This window comes from Elaeis guineensis, chromosome 15 (assembly GCF_000442705.2).
Source record: "Elaeis guineensis isolate ETL-2024a chromosome 15, EG11, whole genome shotgun sequence".
Taxonomy (NCBI): Eukaryota; Viridiplantae; Streptophyta; class Magnoliopsida; order Arecales; family Arecaceae; genus Elaeis; species Elaeis guineensis.
This window is the reverse complement of record NC_026007.2, coordinates 61,321,341-61,345,822: the sequence shown is the minus strand read 5'-3', so window position 1 is coordinate 61,345,822 and position 24,482 is coordinate 61,321,341. Positions and strand designations below refer to the sequence as shown.

Here is a 24,482-nt window from a genome sequence, read left to right as displayed (position 1 = left end):
ATATCTGATTTAATCTGATTTTAAATTTTAATATTGGTTGATGGGTTGGTAGAGAAAAATTTTAAATTTTAAATTAAGGAGTCAGATTTCAAATTATGAGATTTAAAGAGAGGATTTTTTTTTTTTCAGTTGAGATTTTCTTAAGATTATATTTTCAAACGATGACACATGGCATATTCGTAGACATCATACCTCTATTTTTATATAATATATTGATTGATTGATGGCAAAAAATAAAAAAAATAAAAAATATTTTTTAAAAATTAAAAATCAAAAATCAAAAAATGTAACCAAATGCATCCTAAATATTCTAGTTTCAACTTTTTGATGGTGCATCTTCAAAGTTTTATATCTGGATAATTACAGCATAAGCGCATCACCTTTCTTTGCTTTCAGGAGAAGACTCGTACTCGTGTTCCAATATAATGGTTTAGTGAAAGAAGAAGAGTGACATATAAAGAATGCTGATAGCGTACGCTTTTAAAAAATAAAAAGTACTCACATACCAGTTTACTAAAAAAAAAATTCTCGCAGCAAAATGTGGGAAATAAATTTCAAAAAACTAGAACTGAACCCCAAATTACCCCATACTTCTAACTCTTCCTTCTCCATTACCATTACCATTCAGTTGCATTCTTTCTAGAGGTAGTGAATAACTTCCCTCAACTATTATTAATTATCACAAATATATATAACGGATAGAGGTAGAAGGATAAGAAAGTCATAACAGACGCTACAAACAATTCCTACGCATCAAGGGAGCAAGACTACCATTCAGTTTCTCTCTCTCTTCACCTAATAATCATCTTCAAAAAGTCCTAGACATCACATAATCAGAAGACAGGGCATCCTTTAACAGCGATCCCGGGCTCGGTCGGGCATGAGGCCAAGGGGCAGTGATCAACCTCCGTCCCCCACCAATGCACGTCAATATCCTGATTCTGGAGAGCAAGGAACAGTAGCACACCCATGAATGCAGTGCCCGCATCCAAGGCCGCCGACAAGACGTAGTTATACTTCCGCCACCACTCTTTCCTGAATCGGAATACAAAGAAGTTGAAGACAGTCCCCGTAATGAGCCAACTAGCAATGTTGGTTGGTGTTGCAGGAGGCATTCCTGCAAACCCATAAGAGATGACTGGAATATTGATAAGGGGGATCCACTTCTTCTTGGGGTACATCTTGCTCAATAGCCATATGGGCACAGGAAGGACTGCACCAATTAAGAACAGCCACACCAAGTTCCGGTACAGGCCGCCATGAGCAAAGAGCCGGCTCGGGCCTATGAGACCCCATATAACAGATGCGTCGAAGGTGACGCGATATTTCGGGCAGGTCCATGGGCTATCAGAAGGCAATACGTCGGTGTCGCAGATGTTTTCGATGTTTTCTAGCATCCACCATGCCACTGCAAGGTTCACGATGCCGGCGACGATGGTTCCTACAAGCTAGATAAGAGGAATGGATTTTAGTGAATAACAAGAACCATGAGCATTGATGCATTGTGATAAGAGGTGATAGTTGTAGCTCTCACCTGAGCAGTGTACATGCACCTTGGTGGAATCTTCATATAATGTCCCAATTTGAGATCAGACAGGAAGGAGAGGGCATGGACAGTGCTGATTCGCCCATAAATTTTGAAGAGGAGATTAGCTATTGGCTTACCAGGGAGGATGTAACCGATCAAGAACTGGGCTATGATATCATAGCCAGGTTGCTGGTAGAAGTCAAGAATGAGAAAAATGTTTAGTATCTGAATGGAATAGCTTAGCTGACAGTATCGTTATTGTTGTGATTAAAATCTATGAATCTGTTTCTGAATCATAATAAGGCATGACATATTAGCTTTTGTTTTGTGGGTATAACATGCTAGCTTTGTGAACTTGTGCTTTGTCTTAAAAGAGCTAATGTCACAAACTTTTTTGTGCTATCAAAATTTTGAGAAGTTTATTACCTGATTAGTGGTTGCTTGAATGACTCCAATGGGAAGAGTGACAAGCCAAGCTAATCCAAAAGCAAATAGCATGCCCCACCAAGGCAGCTGCACCTGCTCTTTCCAAACAAAAGACATCAACAGAGATAGAACGGTGCTTCCTGCTAGTAGGATGAGGAACCACCACTGAGGAACTTCTTTATACTTCTTCATCAGCTTGGCATGGACATCAAGCTTTATGGAGTTCATTGCTGACTTGCTCCTTCTCCAGATATCACTACACAAAGAACAGAAAAGTTTATACATTGAAGTGATTAGATAAATCATTAAGGGAATAAATGGTAAACATTAAAGAACTCAAGTTCCAGTAGATCTCCATGGTTGTTCGATGATTAGCATATATCAAGAAGTTAAAGGAATGAGGAATGATGGAAGTATCATCATAAGGCACATGTAAATCAACATGACATAAATTTTGCAAGCAGAACTCCAAGGCCTACCTGCCATGGAACAGGAAGACATGAGTGAGTGTTGCAGTAAATCTAGCAAACCCCGATCCTATCGAGAGTGCGAAGAGAGGACTCAGGTAGAGCTTCCCATAATTGTCGTATGCCGCTTCATTTAGCTCATATTGAGGGGTGAGTACCTTGGTGGTGTCATATTTTAGCCCCTTAGAGGTGAAGAGCTGATTTGAGAATATAGGGAACTTGCGGGCATCGAAGGTGTTATATTTCCAATAGCACAAAGGGACTATGATGTAGATGAACATGATGAAGCCAACAGCAGTGTTGATAATGGAGAACCATGGGGTCACCAGAGGGCTACCATGGTAAGCTGAGATTCCAGCCCAATCAAGTGTAAATGCTCCAATGCCAAGGCCATGGTATCCTGACCCAATCTGCTGAGCAGTAATGCTATGAGGCCATACCCAACATACCCATGAAAAGAATGTCAGGATGGGGAAGAGATAGCCAGGCAGCGCATAGTAGAGAAAGCTTCCAACAAAGAATATCATGAAGAACTTCATTCTGCTTGGCCCTTTGGAAGGTGAATCCTTCTCATGGAGAGCTCTGCGACATAAATGATAGCATTAGCTAAGAAGCAGTAATTAAGTACAATATCCAACCAATATAAAATGGAAGGGGTTAAATTGTAAGTATACATGAGATCATTGTTTAAATCTGCTGATAACTTGGGATACTGATATCCAGTAACCTAACTACCTAAAACATCAATGAAATACTTAATCCCCATACTCTGAAAAAATGAATAAGTAAATGTATAAACCTGAAGAGGGAAACTTGGGCCAGGGTAGAAGGCCACCACATTTCAACAGGGTCTACCAAAAATTTCCTCATCATGCCAGCCCATCCATAGCCCAGCAACTGCATGTTAGAAGTTATAAACATTAGATGGAAAGTCACTGAAATTATATAGGGTAAGTACCAAGTAATCATGTCATGCATTTCTATTAAAGTCCACAGTTAGAAACAGAAAGGAGCCACCTTCAATTGTTAATTAGTCATGAACTAACTAGTTAGCTATCAATTTTATAATATTCTAGTCATTTGACAAAACAAAAATACCAATTCCATGAAGAAAATCTGACATGATGGCTGTATCCACATTTTATCAATAACTTATTTTTCTTTGAAAAATCAATGAAGATGAATAATATTAAGGGAGAGATAATAGCAAACTAGGAAAACCCCTCCAAGAATTAAACTTATGAGAGATATAACCTCAAACCATCTAAAATAAGGAGAAAAAAGCTACATTAAAAATGCAACACGAGTATGCTAATGTATTATGCAGACATTTTATTTTATTTTATTTTATTTTGCCACAAACAAAGATCCAAGATTTATTGTTTTTCATCATCAATTATAAATAAAGACCAAAAACATAGACCAACAGCAAATAGGTTGCCCAATAGATAAGAAATCAGAGAACAGTAGTTAAAGCTCAAATGGAAAAAAAACTAAAATTCTCATTTTTTTTTAAAAAAAAGGGAAAGCTGAGTGCTTCGCAAAAACAGCTTTTTTGAGTAGAATCTTTCACATTAAACAAATGCATGAAAACAAATTTTATAGTCAAATTATATCCTGAGCTCTAAGCAATCAACAGATATTCAAATAAAACTAAACTAGGAATAAACAAAGTCAAGGAAGAGGCGATTAACGCATTAAAAAGGAAAAAAATTAAGATGAGCCATTCCTTCCTCACCTAAAAAACAGATAAACTCAAACATCTTCAACATAAAAAAATTAGAAAAATAGGGAGAAAAACAACAAAGATTCATACATATATTCTGTTCCTCCTGAAATCAATAAAAATTAGTTAAGCTAATTAATAGAAAACAGGAAAATCTAAAGGAGTTCTTCCCATAACCTGTGTGGTCATCACAATGATAAGGCCGCAGAGGAAGCTCAAGCTCTGCCTGTAATAAGCCTTCATCACCGTAATCGCCCCGATCGAGTAGGCATCCCCGCCGCCGGGCGAAACGCCGCAGTTGGCGAACACCGTGATGATGACATGCTCCTTTATATTGAACGGCCCCGGGTTGAGGTTGAAACCCCACTGCCCGAAGACCTTCACCTCCTTGTTGGGGAGCGCCGACGCCATGAACCGCCCCAGGGGCAGCACGGAGATCTGCATCAGGATCGCCGAGATGGTGAGCGGCTGGGTGCGATAGGTGAAGAAGGTGTTGAGAAAGATGAGGACGGTGCATGAGGTTATGCCGAGGAACCAAGCCCGGAAAGTCATCACCGGGAGCGACATGTCGTCGGTCTCCGGCACCACCAGGGCCACCTCCTCCACCGGGCACCTCTCCTGGTCCACCTCTTGCTTCTCAGCCATTGGAGACCTTAAACTCTCTCTATCTCTGTTTCTCTGTTATCCTTGGGAACCAATGCTCTGCTTCTCTTTGGAACAGGGAAGGGGATGGGAGGAGATGGCTGGTTTAAATAGAGGGGAAAACGGTAACGGGGTGCATTTTGGGAAGGGAAAAATATAAGAGGAAAAAAACAATGGCTGTTGCTTTACGAAGTGTTGGGATGGAAATGGGAAATTTTGGCTATTATTATTAGCTCTTCAATTATTTTTTAAAAATTGGGAAACTTTACCTATTATTTTATGTTTTGCGGGGTTAATTTGGGAGTGTGGGTTGGGTATTTTGGGAATTGAGAGCACCGAGGGCGCCTAGAAAAGAGGGGCGCGGCGGCGACTCGAGCCGGAGTGTGGGGTTCACGTGCTAGGTGAAAGTGGCACGAGTTTTGTCCGGGTACGGAGCGGCGGGGCTTGGGACACGGCGCATGTGGGGACGAATTTGGAAACTAGCTGTCGATGACGTGTCATCCTACGTGGACGGGGGTGGCAATACGGCAGAGAAGGAGGAGGAGGAGCTGCGACGTTGGGAACGACCGCCTTAAATTTCTCTGTGGGGGTGGAAATCATATGAACAAATCCTTGGCTCAGTATTTTTCCCATGGCAAGAGAAAACATCTTAGAATATGCAAATTATCATGCACTCTAAAATAAATATTTATTTGAAATCATCTTTCAAAATTGTTCTCGGGTATGCTTGATCGAAAAAGAATTTTTTTTAATTTTTTTTATCATAATAAAAAAAATAGAGAACAGATCATTTGTGGTACTTAAAAAAAAAAAAAATACTTCGGAGATATCCATTAAAAACCGCATGCATTTATACATGCATTAAAATGCTAAAAAAATAAAAATAAATAAATTCTAACGATATTTGAATAGTTTAGACAAATATTATATAATCATCCATCTCATACGGATAAATCCTAACGGTATTTGAATAATTTAGATAAACATCACATAACGATCCATTTCATGCACAACATCCTACGATATTTTTTGAATACTGCAAGAGATCCGTCTCAAAAAAAATTATCATTCGCCATCCCATACTGTAACAATATATCAACGCTGAACTCATTATCTTTGCCTTACTGCCATTTGCCTTTGCCTCCTAAGATCAACGTTCCATATTTTGTTGAGCATAATACCATGCACAATAAGCTAAGCTCATCATCGGAAATCTTGAGAAGGTACACCAAATCGGACTAATATAGGTGACTTATTAAGGAGGCTCAGGAACATATTGCATGGATATATATATTATGTATTAACAAAATAACAATGTTGATACATGGATTATGTATCAACAAATAATATGTCTGTATCTAGAAACTATTAAGCATGTATCAACGTATTGAAAAATCTCATATATGTATTAGTTGGATGTGTACTATATATTAAAAAAATGATAATTTAAATAATGTATTTCCTCAACTTGAGGTGCATATCGGTAAAATATAATGTATTTCCTCAACTTGATTATTTTTCTTTAGCACCCAAAAAGATGAAAAGAAAAAATATTATAATGATAAAAAATGAAGAAAACTATTGGAGGATAAAGATGAAGCTTATAAAACTTTGGATGGCCTGCTACATTAGGTCCCAGGGAGATCTTTTTACAACAAATCTGTTCTAACTGCCTGAGCTGGCCCATTAAAGTCAGGAATAAAACTCTTAACGTTCAAAAATTTAAAACTTAATATTTAAAAATTAAAAATTTAATATTTAAAAATTAAAATGATAATTTAAAATTTAAATGAGAAAACTATTAAAGAATAGAGAAGGAGCTTAGAAGATTTTGGATGACTTGCTAAATTAGATCCCAATCAGACTTTTTTTTTATGACGAACCTATTCTAACTATTTGGATTGGCCGATTAAAGTCAGGAATAAAACTCCTAACATTCAAAAATTTAAAACTCAATATTAAAAAATTAAAATGACAATTACAAATTTAAATAGTTAAATAAAAATAAAAAAAATAAATTTTTTGAGTTGATAAGATGCTACATCCATATCCGCATTTCGTCCGATTTGATTCGGATATTAAGGATTTCCTTCCAAATCTTCTTAAACATTTCTAAGGGTTTAGGCAAATTTTTTTTCATATAAAAGATTTAAAAAATTTTTTCACTTCGTACGTGAGATTAAAAAATCTTAATCAATATTATCAAAAAAAATATTTTTTTAAAAAAAATTATTTAAAAAATTTTAAAATTTTTAATTTAATTTTTTTTGAAGATACGCTTCATTAACAAATTTCAGATATCACAGACCAACGGATTGAAAACAATTCCATATCCCACTCGTCTCAGATCCACCTCATCACCATTGTTGGATCATCCTCCACCATCGGTTGATCAGTTCTGAGCATCAAATATACGAACTCGAAGCTCCGCATCCAAAATGAAAATTCCGGATAAAACGAACCCGTCAGCCGCAATGAACCCGTCGCCGGAGGGTTCCATGTCCTTTGCGGATGCCCAGCCCTCAGCGTGACGTTTTGATGCTATCATGATGTCAGATAGCCATAGCCTATTGAGTGATCCAAGGCCCATTAGCATACCGCAGGAGAACACTACAGCAAACAAGTTGACTCGTACCAGGAGCTCGGAGGAAACGTGTATGCTGGACGTTAACCGAGCATCCCGAGTTTTGACCCAGCAGCAGTCATGGGTCCACATCTCCGAGGGAAAGGTCAAAAAGACCAATCATAGAATAGAGATGTGACAGTGTTCTACCATAAAAGAGAGTGGAACATACCCTTTTCTTTTTTTTATCATATTTTTTCTTATTCCCAAGGACCAAGGGGAACGGAAAGCAAGCGGGGCTGGTGGAGAATTTGTTGGGGACCAAGTGCCGTGTGAGGTCATCGGCTTCGGTGATACCTTCACAAACTAAAGATGGGCATATCTTTCTCTTTGGTCCAACAAATAAACCTCGGATTAATTTATCACATCCTTAGAACACCAACTTCTTCAGATACCCATGGAAAGAGTGGAAGAATAGGTGTTTAATTTGAGAGAGAGATCATCGGTTCTCACACTCTCGTTTCACAAGAAAGACGTGCTATCTTTTTCTAGCTTATACGTTTGTCTTTGAAAAATGCCAAAGATCACGGGAATGTTATGATCTTTTCGTTATATCAGTGGAAAAAGAGAGAAAAAAAAAAAGAAAAAAAAGTCGGAGATCACTCGCCATATCACTATTCTTGTTTTTTTTTTTTTTTTTGATGCGTGCATGCGTGGACTGGTGGATAGACAGGTAATTAGCAGGGGCACTCTTTTATCTTTTTCTAGCATATTTTTCCTGCTATCTAATGGCAGCTCTGTAATATATCCCTTTGTGGGCTGCAGATGGCTCCATATTTCCCCTCCCTATATCTCCCTATGACCATAGCATGTGTCCATACAGGCCACTCATTTCCTTGCCCTATCCTGTATCTCCACCACATGTGCTTAGATTTGTTAACCATGAGACCAAAAGGTTCAAACCCTACATCTATTGTTTATTTAAATTGATCTTAAAAAAAAAAAAAAAAAAAACATGGGCATTATATGTGATGCACTCTATTATTTAAACAAAAGAGAATGGCATTATATTTAGATAAGCATTTAGAGGGGAGAATAATCAAGCTTTTAATGCTACCTACATATGATGAAATTTGTCACCATGTCGCCTCCCATTTCATCAAAAAAGAAAGAAAGAAAGAAAGAAAACTACGATTACGTGATCTCATACCTTAGGAGATCTCTGATCATTATCTTGATTGTCCAATTTACTCTACATCTGCACTACTTTTTTCAAAGTAAAACCATCAACCAAGGTGAGGAAGTGTATAAAAGATCCTAGAACTACAGCAATAATGGAAGAGAAGTCTGTTTGCAGAACCGGATATAGTGGTGCAGCAATGGACATGATTCAGCATAGCTTCTCTAGAAAGGCATGGCTCCTGAATAGATGTCGATAATGTACCATAAAATATTTAATTTGGAACCAATTTGCAACCTAGAGATAAAAGGAAGTTGTGTAAATTTGAGTAAATAATTTATCTTTCCACTTCACCCAACTTAACCTTGGACAGAAATGAATAATTTGGAATGCAATTATCTAAACCAAGGGAAATAATTGCTTGTTCTGAAATATCCGAAGCCCTCCTACTTCGAGCTATGTGAACCAATCCAAGAATCCTGAGCCTCTCGTAGTGCTCTCCCCAAAGAAAAACACATTTTGAGCTGTGATTTGCAAAAAAGAAGCTACCAATCATCAAAAGACAAATGGAATGCAAACTTGATGCTTGAGAATTTTATAAAGAAGCCTTTCCAATATAAAAGGTAGACAATATTCCATTTTTCTTGTTGTGATTCCATCTATAAAGGCAAAAAAGAGTCAGCATTTAGAAAGAGTGAAGCATCAGAAGTTGTGAGATGTTGCTGCTTTTAGTAGATTGAAAGTCATGACATCATGCATACAATTGATTTAAAGTAGGCTTGAAACAATACATGCATAGCTTAATGATCGACGAAATTTCTTAGGTTCAAATAAATCAAGCATTGTAAATGTGCCATATATAGCAGTAGTTTTGAAGGCTTATTGATGGATCAAATATTGTTTCCCTAGCTAATACCAATAACGGACACCACAAGGGTCATATATATAAATTAATCCAACATTTTCCATGATTTTTAGCACCTTGAATGAGTTAATTCTTGTGTATCAAGCCATATGCCTTTCAACTACGAATGTAAATATAAAGAAAAGGAACTAAGAAATGAGGCCCATGTTGTTAGCAGCAATATCAATAAGGTTAAAGGACAATAGAAATATGAATAACAATATAAAAAAGGTTAAAGAACCATAAAAATATGCAATTTAAGAAAACTATTTATTGGATGAAAAGGTGAGCCAGACTCAGAGACCAAGAGATATAGCTTTGTATATTCCCTACCAGCCACTAAAATATGCACTAGCACACATGCATAACAAATATAACCAAGCAAAACATTTTAAGCTCACATTCTTTGGTTACATAATGGTGCAGGCATTTGGATTCTCATCACTGAAAGTTTGAGGTGGGTATGCATTCTCAACAAAGTGTCTAGAAGGCCAATATTCATATTTCTTAACATCAAACTCGTTGTCATCCTCTCCATGTTCTTTCTCTTCTTTCTTTTCACCATCACCTTTCTCTTCCGTCTCCTCTTCTTTCTTCTCCTCTTCTTTCTTCTCTTCTTCCTTCTTTTGCTCGGCTTGGACTATTGAAGCTTGCCTTCTGGTTCGTCTATACACATTCTCCACCAATTTTACTGGGTCTATGATGCCTTTAACAATGACTTGATCATTTGGTAGGTCTGTCACCACTGACTCCACACCTATAAGAAAAAAAAAAAGAAGGAAAAAAAAAAAAATGGTGTGAGAAATGGCCCATCCTTATTAGTTCATGCAGAATGATGCTAATTGATTATGATTATGATGACTGACCAGAGATTACGATGGTGATGGGGTATATCTTCTAGAACTTAAGGAGAATTAATGAGTTTTTAAATGCAAGACAGGTAATGGATAGCCGGTAGAATGCAGCTCAATCTTGTGTTAGATATTATGCTAAATGGCCAGACAAAAATGATAATGACCCAATTATTATCTGCTATTCTTTGCCACAAAAGTGGAAGCAATCCATTTCTGCATTGATGTGCCAATGTCGGAACCCATGGCTAACCTTCTTTGCATAACCTTAGTGTACCATTAATGAGTTATTCACAGTGATGCTGTTATCTAGTTGATGCAGTTGGCCTTCTATCTAAACCATTGGAACTATTCGAGATGAAGATACCTCATATTCATTGACATTTTAAAATCGGCATCCCAGAGGGGAAAAAGAGGGCACTTATGCAAAACCTGAGTTTTGAAAAATTATTGATTGAGATGACTAAATTATGTAAGATTAATTGAAAAATTCTTTTCAGTGATGAATCATATAAACCAGAATCATGACATACCATCAATCTTTTTTATCCGCCTCTGTAAAACTTGTGCACATGCATCGCAATGCATTCGGACTTTCAATATGACTGTAATTGCCTTTGGCTGCCATTGAAATGAAAAAGATAAATCAACTAATGATTAAGCCAACAAAATGAAAGAAATTGTGCATGTTTGCAAGCAGGACAAGATATAAGCATATCCATTGATGTTTTTAACCAATAGGAGAGGCACATGTTTTGATTCAATACATGCAGTGTACTTTTACATTATAGCATTTTTATTAAAACCTAAAGAAGAGGCCTAACTTGAGGAGTTTTAAATTTTTTCTAGTCAACATACATATGAATTCTAAAACACTTCAATTCATACCAACAAAATTAGATGCAGACTGGCATACAATTTTTAAAGAATAAATTCTGTCACAATAATGAATTTTGTGGAGTTAGGAATCTAGATTATATATATCAATTTGAATAAGAAAAAATATAAGTTGATTTAGGATGCTCCTAGATAATTGTCTCTGCAAGCTTGGATGTTCTACAAAAGTTAGCAAATAGAAGCAGCTATTCCACATCTAAAAATTCGCTGCCTAGAAAAGCCATATGGATTAGATGAATAGATAGTTTTAAATTACATCCTTTTATCATCCATACAGTACCCATAGGTTTAATGTCAGTCTTAGGAAAACAAAGAAAAGCATAGCATACCTCTTCCTTCTTTTCCTCTTGTGGGGGCTCCTCTTTCTTCTCCTCCTCGGGAGGCTTAGGAAGGGGAGAGATTAGTTCCACCTTCTTGCCAGTCTTCTTCTGAATCCTGTCACATACTTTTATTGGGTCTGCTCCCTTTCCTTTCACCACCACTGTCCTGGATCTGCTGTCTATCTTCACATCTTCAACACCTATTCAGATTACAAATGTACCACTTCAGATAAAAGATGCCACATTTGCGTAGAAGGATTAATAGGTGGCTATAGATGATAAAACTTTTTCCCTACTATTTTTTTTGAGAGAGAATTTTCCATATGATTGGATCATGAACCTTCCGATGTTAATGTGTATGAGAGATTTGCTTAGATATTTCATGATGATGTTGGTTTTACATTGTTTTAGGTCAAGTTGTCAGATTAGGCCTGTTAAAAAAAAATTAAGTATTTTCAACAGGTTCTCAGGTTGTTGACCATGAATATTACTAATTTATCAACTAATTCCTGTACTAGGATTAATTAAATTCAAGGACAAGCTACAATTGGCCTTAACTTATGTATATATTGAAGCCATGCTATTGCTACCCATGATCATGTTCTTATCTTCATTATAAATATGGATATTCTTGAAGCAAAATAATACGCCATCATAGCATTTCTCACTTATCATAGCAAATTATCTTTTCAGAAACATTCACTAGAGCTAGAGGGATATATAAACAACTGGTTGGGAAAACTAGGCAGATCCAACATGAAACAGTGGCAAGGGTCTACCTTCAAGGTGTAAGCAGCATGGCATCCAATTTAATGGAACAGTGACAGACATGTTATTTACCTAACTTCAAGTTTCTACTATATCCTTCTCTCAATTTAGCATCAAGATTCAAAGTCTAGGAACAAGGGATATTGGCTAGGGCTGAGGTTCAGGTACTTGTTCCCTCTAGCCTTTGATTTCCAGCCAACTATTTAATTAACAAGCCATCTTCAGATTATTCTAGTGAAAAGGAGAGTAACCTATGGTAAGGAATGAAGAAGAAACCTTCAAATCGCCTCAGAGACCTTCCAACTTTTCTTGCACAGCCCTCACAGTGCATGTCCACTTTGAGCACTATCTCTGGTGGCTCTTCTTCCTTCTTCTCCTCTGTTCCCTCTTCCTTCTTCTCTTCTTGTTCCTTTTTCTCCTCTTCCTTTTGCTCATATACATTTAAAAAAAAAGAAAATCAAAATATATTTAAAGAAGATTTGAAATAATTACGTAGAGAAATACAATTCATGCATTACTGTTCATCATGTAAGGCCTTTTTTGCAAAAATATATTGTATAAATTATATCCTTAACATGAATTCCATGCAGCCATATTTTGATTGTGATAATACCACCCTGTTTCTAATTATGAAATTTAAATAATTTTTTTAAAATAATATTGAGGAAAAGTTGATGGTTCTCCTCAGTTCTTGATAACAAAATGTGAAGAAAACGAAATCAAATAATTTTATCAAACGAAAGCACTCATTCCTTCCACAGTAAAGTGTCACAAGCCCATGCATTCAGTTTTGGATCCAAAAAATGATCTTATACCTTAATTATTGTAAGGAACCAATAATTCTAGTGATAATATTCTAGAGACCAGCTTATAAAATATTTCAAACTGCAAGGAAATGAAGAACTGAGGACATTTGCAATGTAAAACTCTACTTACTTCACCCATTTTTAGTGTGATACAAAAACTGCAGAATTTCCCCCTTCAGTTCTGTTTCTCGGAACTATAAACGAAGAGAGAGAGAGAGAGAGAGAGAGAGAGAGAGAGAGAGAGTGCTTTCTTTCCCAGAAGGAAAAGAGAGCCCAAGGCTCTTCTCTCACTCTTGGCTTCTTGTCTTCCTCTTTCTCTCCAATAGATGTTGAAGGGTTTATATAGACAACCAAGGGTAGAGATTCTTCCACTCTTTAGACGCCGTGTTGTTTTATGTACCTTAGATTATAATTAAGTCATTTAGCATGAATGGTATCTATTATCTTAAAAAAATTAATATAAAGCTCTTTGTTTGTCTCCCCATAATAAATGTAGGGCTCGCTTTGCAAGCTTGACCATAATTTCTAAAGTTCTTGTTACATATAATAGATTGATCAAATTGAGCTAATCAAAAAATTGCTGGTACACACACTAGCACGTAGGGATACAAATAGGTCAAGTTATGGCTACTTGACCTAATTCATGTAAGTCTTTATTAGGTGAAGAGCAATGGAGCAGGTCTCTACCGCAATTGTTGTATAAAAGAATGATTCCCTTTCTTTTGTGAATCCACTATCGGATTGCACAATGATCACTTTGAGAACCATACAAAAGGATGGATAAGGGACTTCGGATTGTTTTGAGATATGTGCAAAGTACAATCCGGTCAATATAGCTGAAGAAGATCGATCATTTTTTTGGCACTAAATATGCAACCTGAACCCTACTGGAATGCGAATGCAAAATTTATGGGTCATGTATTATTGACTAAGGTTGACATAAGGACATCTAACCATTATTCACAAGAAATAGCACAATATTTGTGATTGACATGATTGTGCTAGATCTTTCCAGCTCAAACCCAAACTAGATGAGATGTTGACCCATCAACCATCAATGTTGTGTGGGGCCGTCATATTGGATTCCAAATCTTTCCAATCATCAAGAGAAGGTGCGCCATTGGATCCAGTGGAGAGGAATCCAGTAGGGGCTCCTAGTGGCCAATAGATGGAAGACACCTATGGGATAAGCATCAACCTGGGTAGGAGAGAGCAAAGAGGCCAGAAATTAGAAAGGAGAGGGTGGCAAAAGTTGAGGGCGCTTGTGTCCTTATGTGGAAAATTTGCCACGGAGAATCTTAGAAAGCTGGGGGAGGGGACCCTTTGATTGTGCCATCTGGGACACGGAATTATCAGTTTTCCCACATCACGGTCATCGTGATTGATTACGGTGACGAACCAACGAATCCAGATAGGTTTTAGCTCGATAATTATTTATTACGATTTTAGAGGGTCTCCATTACGATGCCATTTAGACTGCAAATGGATCGGATTGATCCATTTAGATCCGATCCAATCGGATCCATTTAGATCCGATCCAATCTATTTTAAAGGACTCATGAGGTCGGATCGGGTTCTAAAATTAGATCCGTTCAATATTTCGAATCGGATCTGAGAGTCGCTTGAGGAATTTTGGCCTTTTGTAAGATATTATCTGCATCGACCGTATGATCTCCCAACGATTCCATGATTTTTTGCTGGACGGGCCGCTTTGGGAGTCACTTTAGATCTCACGATTTTGTCCCTTTGTACTAGGACCCAAAAGATACTTCAAGAGAGAAAATAGAGCTCAACCATATAAACCAGAGTTATTCTTGGCTCACAATCGATGTAGAACTAAACCTCCTTACAACAATGGATATATTTATTATTTGCACAAATTTACCTAAATAAAATAATATTCTTAATTTTATATCTACAAATCCACTAGAAAATTAATTTTTTATTTAGAAAAATGATGCTATTGTTTTTTTTCATGCATTATCAACTGCTATTTTTGCTTGAAAAGCATATAATACTCATTGGATCACCATTATTACCCTAGCTATTTTCATTAATTTAAGCTAAATTTTCTTGCATTGGCCGCTCAAGGCAAATTGATAATGGCAATTATAATTGTTATATTGTTCACTAAGGCTTCAAAAGAGCACCTTATAACAGGATCATGACTTTATTAAATCTTGGTTTGATAAAATCTAAACAAAATTGAGTTTTTGGTGTCAATTTTGACTTGGAAAGTTTATTTGTTGATAAAATCTAAAACAAAAGTGACTTTAGTTGTTGGTTTTAATTATTATATTTGGACTTTTTTGGGATGGAAAGGGAAGAATACTCTGAAATGGCTTCAATGAGATCACAAATAAGAAAGTCCCATACAATTAGTTTGTAGTAACAAAGATAACTCTAGATGGATAGCATCATTAGAGGAAATATCATAATTGAAATCTTTACTTGCCAGCCAATCTGCAAGAAAATTGGCCTCTCTAAAAAAAAGTTTAGATTCTTTGGTCACAATTGTTTCATCAGATGGAAAAAAGTTGTAAGGTTTTATATGCCTCTATTTGGTTCAGCTAGTGGAATATTTTGCTATCTATTCTAAATAGATGGGGCAAGGATGGTAGTTTATAGGTTGTGTTTCAATAGCACTTTAGTTCATAATTTTTGCTTTAGAAGTGAATTAGTATTCTTAGTCAACTATTTTATTCTTCTCTTATATCTTCTTTTCCAAAAATTGGGAGAAATTTAGATGCGATTTAAGCCATTGAATTGTCCATAAAGCTATATGGTTGGTCTTTTAAGCTCTATGGTACATGCAAAGATTGTTTGTCCATGATATGGCATATAAATCAACCTTCTTATCATAAATGAATATGTGGCAAGCAACTTTATAAAGATTTGAATTTTGGACAATTACATATTTGCTATTAAGAGGGATCCAAAAATAAAAGGATAATTATGATAGATTTAAATTTGAATAAAGAATGGAGGTGATGGCTCATAATGAGAGAGTTATATTTCATTACTTAATTGCCATTTCTAATCATAAGCGATCCTTACTCCATATCTATATAAACATGATCAAAGGATCCAAAAAGGATAGACTCTGAGAGAGAGAGACTCCCATAACTCAAATCTCTCATGGTGAAAGGCTCATAAGCCCTCACTCATCATACTCTCATGCAAGTCCATAAGTCATCAGAAATTCGAGAAGGCCAAGAAAATTGAAAAGGTCGAGAAAATCGACCTCATCAAAAGGCTGAGAAAGTTGACATCATTAAATGACTGAGCAAATCAACCTCTTCAGAAGGTTGAGAAAGTCAACTCCATTAGAAGATCGAGCAAGTCGACCTTATCAGAAGGTCGAGCAAGCCAAACCTCATCAAATGATCGAACAAATTGATCTCATCAGAAGGTTGAGCAAATTGACTTTATCAAAAGGTCGAGAAAGCTGATCTCATTAGAAAATTGAGAAAATTGAGTCCATTGGAAAGCAGACCTTAGAAGGTCAAGAAGGCTAAGTTTATTAGAAGGTAGAGAATGCCGAGCTCCAATAAGCCAAACTCCCAAAAGCAAAGCTCCTAAAGATTGATCTTAAGACCAATCAGAGAAAGTTAAAGTGAGCCGACCAAAACAGGATAACATGGTATATTATAATTTTTTATTATATTTTCTTTATTTCTATTTATCTAAAGTCTGATCTGACTTAGGCATCGAAGGGCTAGACCAGAGCCAATCCGGTGAGCTATTTTTATTTCTTTTCTATACAGATCCACGACTTTAAGACAAATTGTTTTTCATAATTGCGGATCCAATAACACTCTCCTGATGGTCCTGGCCAGACTACATTTTGGCAGCAATAGTCATAAGCTTGAAACCAATTAAGGAGACTCATCTCATGCTCAAATTTAAATTGTAATATTTCTTAGATTGGATTCAACCTTGGATCCTTGATATATAAAGCTGACCTTAGAGATTGGGTAGGGCATCTTGGTTAATGCGAAGGGTTAAAAGTAGAAGAATCAATTTTAGAATATTGATGGTCTAAAACTAAAGCTGCAGGGCAGGCTAGGTCCAGATTGAATAAGTGTGAGTGGACCATGGCAATGAGAACACAAGTTTTAGAATACTTTCTTTTAGCATAGAAGTTCTAGAATTCAGAAAGAAACCATCCTTTTCTGAGAATGTCATCAAACTGGTCCTTGTCATGGTATGAATCAAAATGTTCCAAGAACAGGCTTTGCCACACAATATGTGGTCCACTCATATCCTGGGAAATGATTGATTGATGTGGTTTGGATGGCTGGCATTAATTTCAGCTCTAGCTATATGTAGCCTTTCTTTCCATGGCCAAGAGTAGAAATGCAATGGTCCTCAAAGAATTACTAAACCATAAAGAGTGGTTATAATTTTTGTGCTGAAAGTTAGTGAAAGAGTAGACAATTACATGAGAGGGCTGAATTCAACTACGGCTATCAGCCACTCCTTGAGTTGTGTCATGGAATTCGTTGTCTTAAGTCAGCTAAGATATATATATTTTTCTCTCTTTTTGATAAAAGGGTGGTAAGCCACCCTATTTATTGAATAGTAAACAAGATAAAAGAACAAAGAGATGGAGAAAGAGTCTAAAGTCCAGAGATACTGAGTGTGTAAGCCTAACCTTATTTCTCCTCTCAAATACATTTTTCAAACTTCCATAGCTTAGATCATTCATGAAGGAAGTTGATATGCCTGTATGTTCCATGCTCAAAGGGATGGAAGACCAGATGCTTTTGGTGAAGCAGCAGTTCAAGAAGATGTAATATATAGTCTCTGAAGGATCATTATAGAAGCAGCAACCCCATAAATTTCTGCCAAGCTTTTTCATTGAAAAATGCCTAGCATTCAACCTATTTTTGAAGCCCAACCAAAGGAACACTTTGATATCTTAGGGATCTTAATTTTCTATAGTACTAGTATTTGGTAATCTGTACAAGAATCTAATAGTGAACGAACTGCTTCTTTCCTCTCTTCAAATCAATTTTTCTAATAAGCCAAGTCTTACATTGTCAAGAATATCTAGCAAACACTTCTCCTATCATAGTAAGAATTCACTAAACTATTCTTTTTTAAGAAAAAGTGTTTAAGGTTAAGCACAAAAGCGCATAAATCTACTCCTTAAACCTGATCAAAGGTGAAAACCTAGCCTGATGAATTGAAATATAAAATATCAGTCATGGTGAACAAAAATCACCAGTTTACTCCACTAGCCTAATCATACCTAAAAGAGGATTAGTCATGCCACTTAAGTAACCAGTTATGTTTCAATCGGTTCAGCAAACCTAGAAGAGAGGAAGAGAAAAAAGTAAGAAGAGGTCGAATCCAGAGGAGCCTTTTGAGCACTAAGCAATGGAAAAATATAAAATAAAATAATTCATCTTTGCTATCATATAAAATAAAATAATTAATACAAATACTTCATCATTGCTATCATATAAAATAAAATTGCCACAAATTAAAATAATTCATCTTCTCCACAAATTAAAATTGCTAGGTAGATAGGGGAGATGGGAAGGGGTAGGGTTAAGATTTGAGAAGGGTCTGATCATCACCATGGATTTGGAAAAAGGAGAGATGCTGGAATAATTCATCTTTGCTATCATATAAAATAAAATAATTAATATAAGAGACAATGAAACCAGAAAATGTTAAAATAAAAATGAGTTAGAACATATAATCCACTTCAACGAGTGCTATGATGGTACTTCGCTTAGAGTCAAACTCAACTTGTCCTTTATAAATAATTGATAATGATATGTAATAAGTCACTTACAATTACTTCAAAGTATAATTCAACATGCAATCTGAACTATATAAGCTCAAATATAGAAGAGTAAGATACAAAATAAAGCTCTAAAATAGGGGATGAAAATTTTAGGGTGTGTTTTTGATTTTTAAAAAGTATTTTTTATTTTTTTTAAATTGCTATTGAGTAAAAGCAAAAAAGTAAAAAGTATGTTTGGTAACTACGTTGTTATAAAGCAAAAAACAACATTTGTGGATGGCAGATGAAGAGCTCGACGAGGAAGAAAGATTCGGAAAGTAAGGGAGAAGGAGATGGGGAGGTGAAGAGCTCGACGAGAGAGAAGGGTTCGGGCTCTTTACTTTTTGGTTTGGCATTTTAAATGTGGGGAAGCAAAAAAAGCAGAAAAGCAAGTTTTGGAAAGCAAAAAATTTTTGCTTTGCATATAAAGCAATTATTTTGATTTTTGCTTTTTCTTTTCATGGTGTTACCAAATATTGCTTTTTAATTTTTACTTTTTAAAAATCAAAAAGTAAAAAAATACTTTTTTAATGGCTAACCAAACGCACCCTTAGGGATCTTCCACAATCTTCCTTTTTTGCTTATATCACTCAAGTGCTGCAATGGAGGCACACCACTATTGTCCCTTCTCAGATAATATCTAACAAGAGGGTGTTATCAACTGTTAGTATAGATTATAATGATTGGGAGAAAGAAAAGTCCCACATCAGGGAGAATGGAATTTGTGAAAGAGTTTTTAAGTATGGGCTTTGTGTGTGAGTATAACTTAAGTAAAAGTTATACACGTTAAAGCCCATACAAATGTATATATTTAATTGTCTAATGATGGCACTTGACACTTGGAACTTGAATTTGTCTGGTATAGACATTTATTTTTGATTTTTGAAATCAGAGAAGCTAGTTATTAATTTTAAAACTTATGACTTTTCAAATGGTAATTATTTCTCAATAGTCACAACTATTGAAAATATAACTATTTTTCTTAACAGTTGTGACTGTTCATGTTCTATAAATACTTCAAGACAGACATAAACGAGATAATCTCTTCTCCTACCTGAATCTTTTCTTCAAGTTCTTAAAAGAGTTTAGAGGCTTATTTGCATCCTAGAGGTATTCTAGTTCTTTCTTATATTAGAAAATAACACCTTTAAGAAATTGATTTTTTCAAGCCTCTAAGCAAATCTGTTATGTATATTACTATTCAAATAATTTAAATGTGCTATCTTCCATGGAGATAGATTCAAATTCTACTAGCAAAATCATGAACCAAGATATCAAACTAGATCATTTTGATGGATCAAATTTTACAAGATGGAAAGACAAAATGAATTGCTTTGAAGATACATTATGTACTAGATTCAGATCTACCACCATTACTAGAATCTTCACTAATTGACTTTAAACAAATGAAGGCTGAGCGAAAGAAGTGCAAGGAAGATAAATTAGTTTGTCATGGGCACATTTTGAACAGTTTAACTGATTGTTTATATGATTTTTTTTTAAGATGAAGTCACCAAAAAAAAATTGGCATGCATTGGAGACACTACAAAAACAAGAAGAAAGGTATGGACAAATTGTTAGCTATGAAGTATTTTAAATTTCAGATTACTGATAATATGCCAATCATAAATCAAGTTCATGAATTATAAATTCTAGTTTCAAAACATAGTGAACTTGATATCAAAATTCTTGATTCACTTTAAGTGGGGCCTATACTATCAAAACTTCCTCCCATTTGGTATGAATACAGGAAGAAAATTCTGCATTCATCCAAAAAGTTCACATTATAATAGTTTCAAACACATCTACAAGTTGAAGTTGAGACTTGTATTTGAAATGCGTCATATATAAATTTAAAATAAATTTTGTTAGTGAAATCGATTTTGGAAAAACTCAAAAAAATCTAAAAGTCTAAAAGAAAGGATATGTTTTAAAGAATAATAAGAACAACAAAAGGAATAGAATGTACTATCATTATGGAAAGAAAGAACATTATATAGAGGAGTGCAAATATAGAAATTCTAGAAAAAATGATGGCTCTGCAAACAAGGCAAATTTGATAGTATATGAAATCTAAGAACTTGTTGCTATGGTTTTTGATCTTCACATAGAAATGATCACTGAGTTGCATATGGCTGCTATACCAAAGTCCAATGATTGATGGCTTGATTCTGGTGCAACCATACATGTTTGCAACAACAAGGCATTATTCAAGACTTATGAAGAAAATAATGAGCATAAAGAGGTTCTGATAGGAAATCACAATTCTATCATAGTTCTTAAAAAAGGAACAATAGATTTGTTTTTCACTTCTAAGCAGAAACTTACTTTAGTTAATATATTTCATGTTCTTGAAATTAGGAAAAATCTTGTATTTACTAGCCTATTAAGCAAGAAGGGATTTAAGATTATTGTGGAGTCTATAAGGTTATGGTGTCAAAGAGTGAAATGTTTGTTGGAAAGAATTACTTCTCTGATGGTATATTTAATCTCAATATTAATAAAATAAATTATTCTTCTACTTACATTGTTGAATCTACTTTTTCTTTATAGCATGCTAAACTAGATCATTTGAATTTTAAAAATTTGAAATATATATCAAAACATGAATACATTTCATATCGCATGATCATAGTGATAAATGTGAAATATGCATAAAGACAAAAATGACCAAGAAATCTTTTTCCAAAGTTAACAGAAAATACACAATTGCTTGAATTAGTACATTTTGACATTTGTGAGTTAAATGGTATATTAACTATAGGGGGAAAAAAATATTTCATAAGCTTTATAGATGATCATTCTCGTTATACTTATGTGTATTTAATAAAAAATAAAGATAAAGCTTTGAGAAATTCAAAGAATATAAATCTACAGTAGAAAACTAAAAGGAGAGAAAGATTAAAATACTTAGAAGTGATCGAGAAGGAGAATACTTTTCTAATGAATTTTCTACATATTGTGAAGGAGCTGAAATAATTCATCAAAGAACTACACCTTACACTCTACAACAAGATGATCTTGCTGAAAGATAAAGTACAATATTGGTAGATATGGCAAATGCTATGCTTTTAAATACTAATTTATCTCATAATTTATGAGATGAAACACTCTTTATTGTCTGCATATTCATAATACAGTTGTATCTAAGAAACTACAAGTATTACCTTATGAAATTTGAAATAATAGAAAGTCAAATTTAAGCTATTTAAAAATGTGAGGATGTATTGCTTTTAATATAGTTTCTGACCCACAAAAATTTAAATTAGGACCAAGAGGTCATAAATGTGTGTTTTTCAGGTTATGCACAAAATTCTAAGAACATATAGACTTTTGGATTTAGAATCTAATGTAATAATAGAAACTATTTATGTTGAGTTTTTAGAAAATAAATTTATGCATGTTTCTACTATTAATGAACCTATAGAATATGGTTCAAATGTGCATGATTTTAATGGATATAAATCAGATCAATTAGACTTGCATTCTTCTATTATATCAAGTGAGAAACAAAAAGAAAAAGATAAACTCACTGAACTTAAAAGGAGTCAAAGAGTTAGAAAATAAAATTATTTAGATTTTGATTTTCTTTCTTCGGATTCTATCATCTTCTTGATTGAAGGAGATAGAACCAAATTTTTCAATAAAATATCTATTTTACTAAATATAGAGAATAATCCAAGGACTGTCAATAAAGCTATGTTTTCTAGAGATGTAGTCTTTTGGAAAAAAGCTATGAACGATGAAATGGACTCAATTTTGTCAAACAATACTTGAGTCCTAATTGATTTACCTCCAACTTCTAAGCCTGTTGAATATAAATGGATGTTTAAAAGAAAATATAATATTGATGGTTTTGTACAAACTTTCAAGATGAGATTAGTTGCTAAAGATTTTGCACAAAAGGAAGGCATAGATTACTTTGACACTTTTGCACCAGTGGCAAGAATAACTCTATAAGAGTGCTTATTGCTTTAGCATCAATCTATAATTTATATGTGAACCAAATGGATTTTAAAATAGTCTTTTTAAGTGAGAATTTAAATGAGGAAGCATATATGGAGCAACATGAGGGTTTTATTCTTCTTGATAATAAAAGGAAAGTGTGTATATTAATAAGATCTTTATATGATTTAAAGCAGGCTGCAAAATAATAGTATGAGAGAGTTGACAATGCGATCTTGTCAAATTGTTTTAAACATAATAGTGCAGACAAGTGCATATATAAGAAAGTGATTTTTTCATTCCTCTAAGCTAAATCTATCTTCATATATATTACTATTCAGATATCAACTTACTTATATCCCTTAAGCAATCCTATAATTCCTATCCATAGATTTCAAAATGATGCAATTCAAGAGATATGATTCTTTAGAATTATCCCTGTATACATCTTTTCAATGAAGGGGCATACCTTTTTATGAGGAGTTATCTTAAGAAGGAAGGATGCATCTTTTGATAGAATAACCACTATTTACTAAAAGATGCATCTTTTTGAGATATTCTAAAAGAAAGTTGCTATAGGCTTTAAAATAATTAAAATTTTGAATTGCAACAAATTAAATGTCAAAAGTATAATTAGAAAAAACCAATAGGGGAGACCTAAGGTTCAGATTTAACAAGCTGAGGATTGAATTTGACTTATCTATTTAAAAGAAAACTATATGCTAGTTCCAAGTATATGCTTTACTTATTCTGCTATTTTTTCCTGCCTTATAAGTTCGATATGGAGATTGGATCCAATTTACCATGTCTATATCAATAATGTGGGAGTTAAAATTATATATAAGTCTTTGAATGGATCTAAACTATTTTTTGGTTAAAGTTGTATATCTGTTATATTAACCTTTGAAATATACATAGAAATTTACAAAATCAGAGAATTTGGGGGATGAGGTAATCATGTACCCATAAGTATGATGATAAAAGAAGCAAGGTACCTTGTTGTAAAATTAGCTTCTTATAAGTTGCGATGCCTTAGAATGTTGCAAGTGCTGTATCACATCAGATATGTCTGAAAGGTCGGGGTGGACGGAGGGTTCTTGTAATGGTCCACTCCTAGTATCAAGCTATTGCATAATGGCCATGAGGTCACAATATGAGGAATGTCAAACAAAAACTATACCAAAAGTTTCTCAAAAAAAATTTTACCAAAGGTTGTCATGTAAGGTTTTAATTATTTTCGAGTTACTAAGTTATACATTTTATACAATTACCACAGAAAATTAATAGTTCTATGATTATTATATTATACAAATTAAAAATAAAATTGCATATAGGTCTATAATCGAGTTTTTAATTACTTGCAGATTCTTTGCCTATAAGTTCTGCAGTCATTATGTAAAAATCTTGAGACAAGAAAAAATCTGTACAAGTTTTCGAGAATGCTTCTGATTATTTCGACGATTCTAGTTTATTGGTTCCATTCAGATACCACAAAAGTTTATACCGAATTAAATTGAACAGTTTTTTGATTGATTTGATCTAATTCTGACAAACTAGATAACTAGCTTAAACTAACATAATGGGCTTATCTATAATATCTTCTCGAATATATGGGTATCTCTCATTTGCTAATCGGACTACACCTATTCACGCAGTCCT

General features: G+C 34.6%; 2 protein-coding genes across 2 annotated transcripts; both read right to left on the bottom strand.

Annotated features, from left to right (window-relative positions):
• Nucleotides 1–646: 646 nt before the first annotated feature.
• Nucleotides 647–5,493, bottom strand: LOC105058135 (oligopeptide transporter 3). The gene is made up of 6 exons (XM_010940946.4): nucleotides 4,325–5,493; nucleotides 3,221–3,318; nucleotides 2,434–3,003; nucleotides 1,955–2,210; nucleotides 1,535–1,717; nucleotides 647–1,448 (listed from the first exon to the last, which is right to left on the bottom strand). The coding sequence occupies exons 1-6, from the start codon at nucleotides 4,790–4,792 to the stop codon at nucleotides 834–836; spliced, it is 2,190 nt and encodes a 729-aa protein (XP_010939248.1). The 5' UTR covers nucleotides 4,793–5,493; the 3' UTR covers nucleotides 647–833.
• A 4,192-nt stretch (nucleotides 5,494–9,685) lies between these two features.
• On the bottom strand, nucleotides 9,686–13,391 carry LOC105058134 (heavy metal-associated isoprenylated plant protein 7). Its single transcript, XM_010940945.4, has 5 exons — nucleotides 13,209–13,391; nucleotides 12,549–12,696; nucleotides 11,514–11,704; nucleotides 10,821–10,908; nucleotides 9,686–10,193 (listed from the first exon to the last, which is right to left on the bottom strand). The coding sequence occupies exons 1-5, from the start codon at nucleotides 13,215–13,217 to the stop codon at nucleotides 9,847–9,849; spliced, it is 783 nt and encodes a 260-aa protein (XP_010939247.1). The 5' UTR covers nucleotides 13,218–13,391; the 3' UTR covers nucleotides 9,686–9,846.
• Between the last annotated feature and the right edge of the window lie 11,091 nt (nucleotides 13,392–24,482).

What these genes read in the sequence shown, in the direction of transcription:
- LOC105058134 (XM_010940945.4), bottom strand. An exon ending in GTCTCTGAGGCGATTTGAAG is followed by an intron (nt 11,705 to 12,548) that starts GTTTCTTCTTCA and finishes TAATCTGAATAG; the next exon opens with GTGTTGAAGATGTGAAGATA. An exon ending in AAGAGGAAAAGAAGGAAGAG is followed by an intron (nt 10,909 to 11,513) that starts GTATGCTATGCT and finishes TTTCAATGGCAG; the next exon opens with CCAAAGGCAATTACAGTCAT.
- LOC105058135 (XM_010940946.4), bottom strand. Translation starts at nt 4,792, where the DNA reads ATGGCTGAGAAGCAAGAGGTGGACCAGGAGAGGTGCCCGGTGGAGGAG. An exon ending in TCATTGTGATGACCACACAG is followed by an intron (nt 3,319 to 4,324) that starts GTTATGGGAAGA and finishes TCTAACATGCAG; the next exon opens with TTGCTGGGCTATGGATGGGC. An exon ending in GTCTTCCTGTTCCATGGCAG is followed by an intron (nt 2,211 to 2,433) that starts GTAGGCCTTGGA and finishes TTCTTTGTGTAG; the next exon opens with TGATATCTGGAGAAGGAGCA.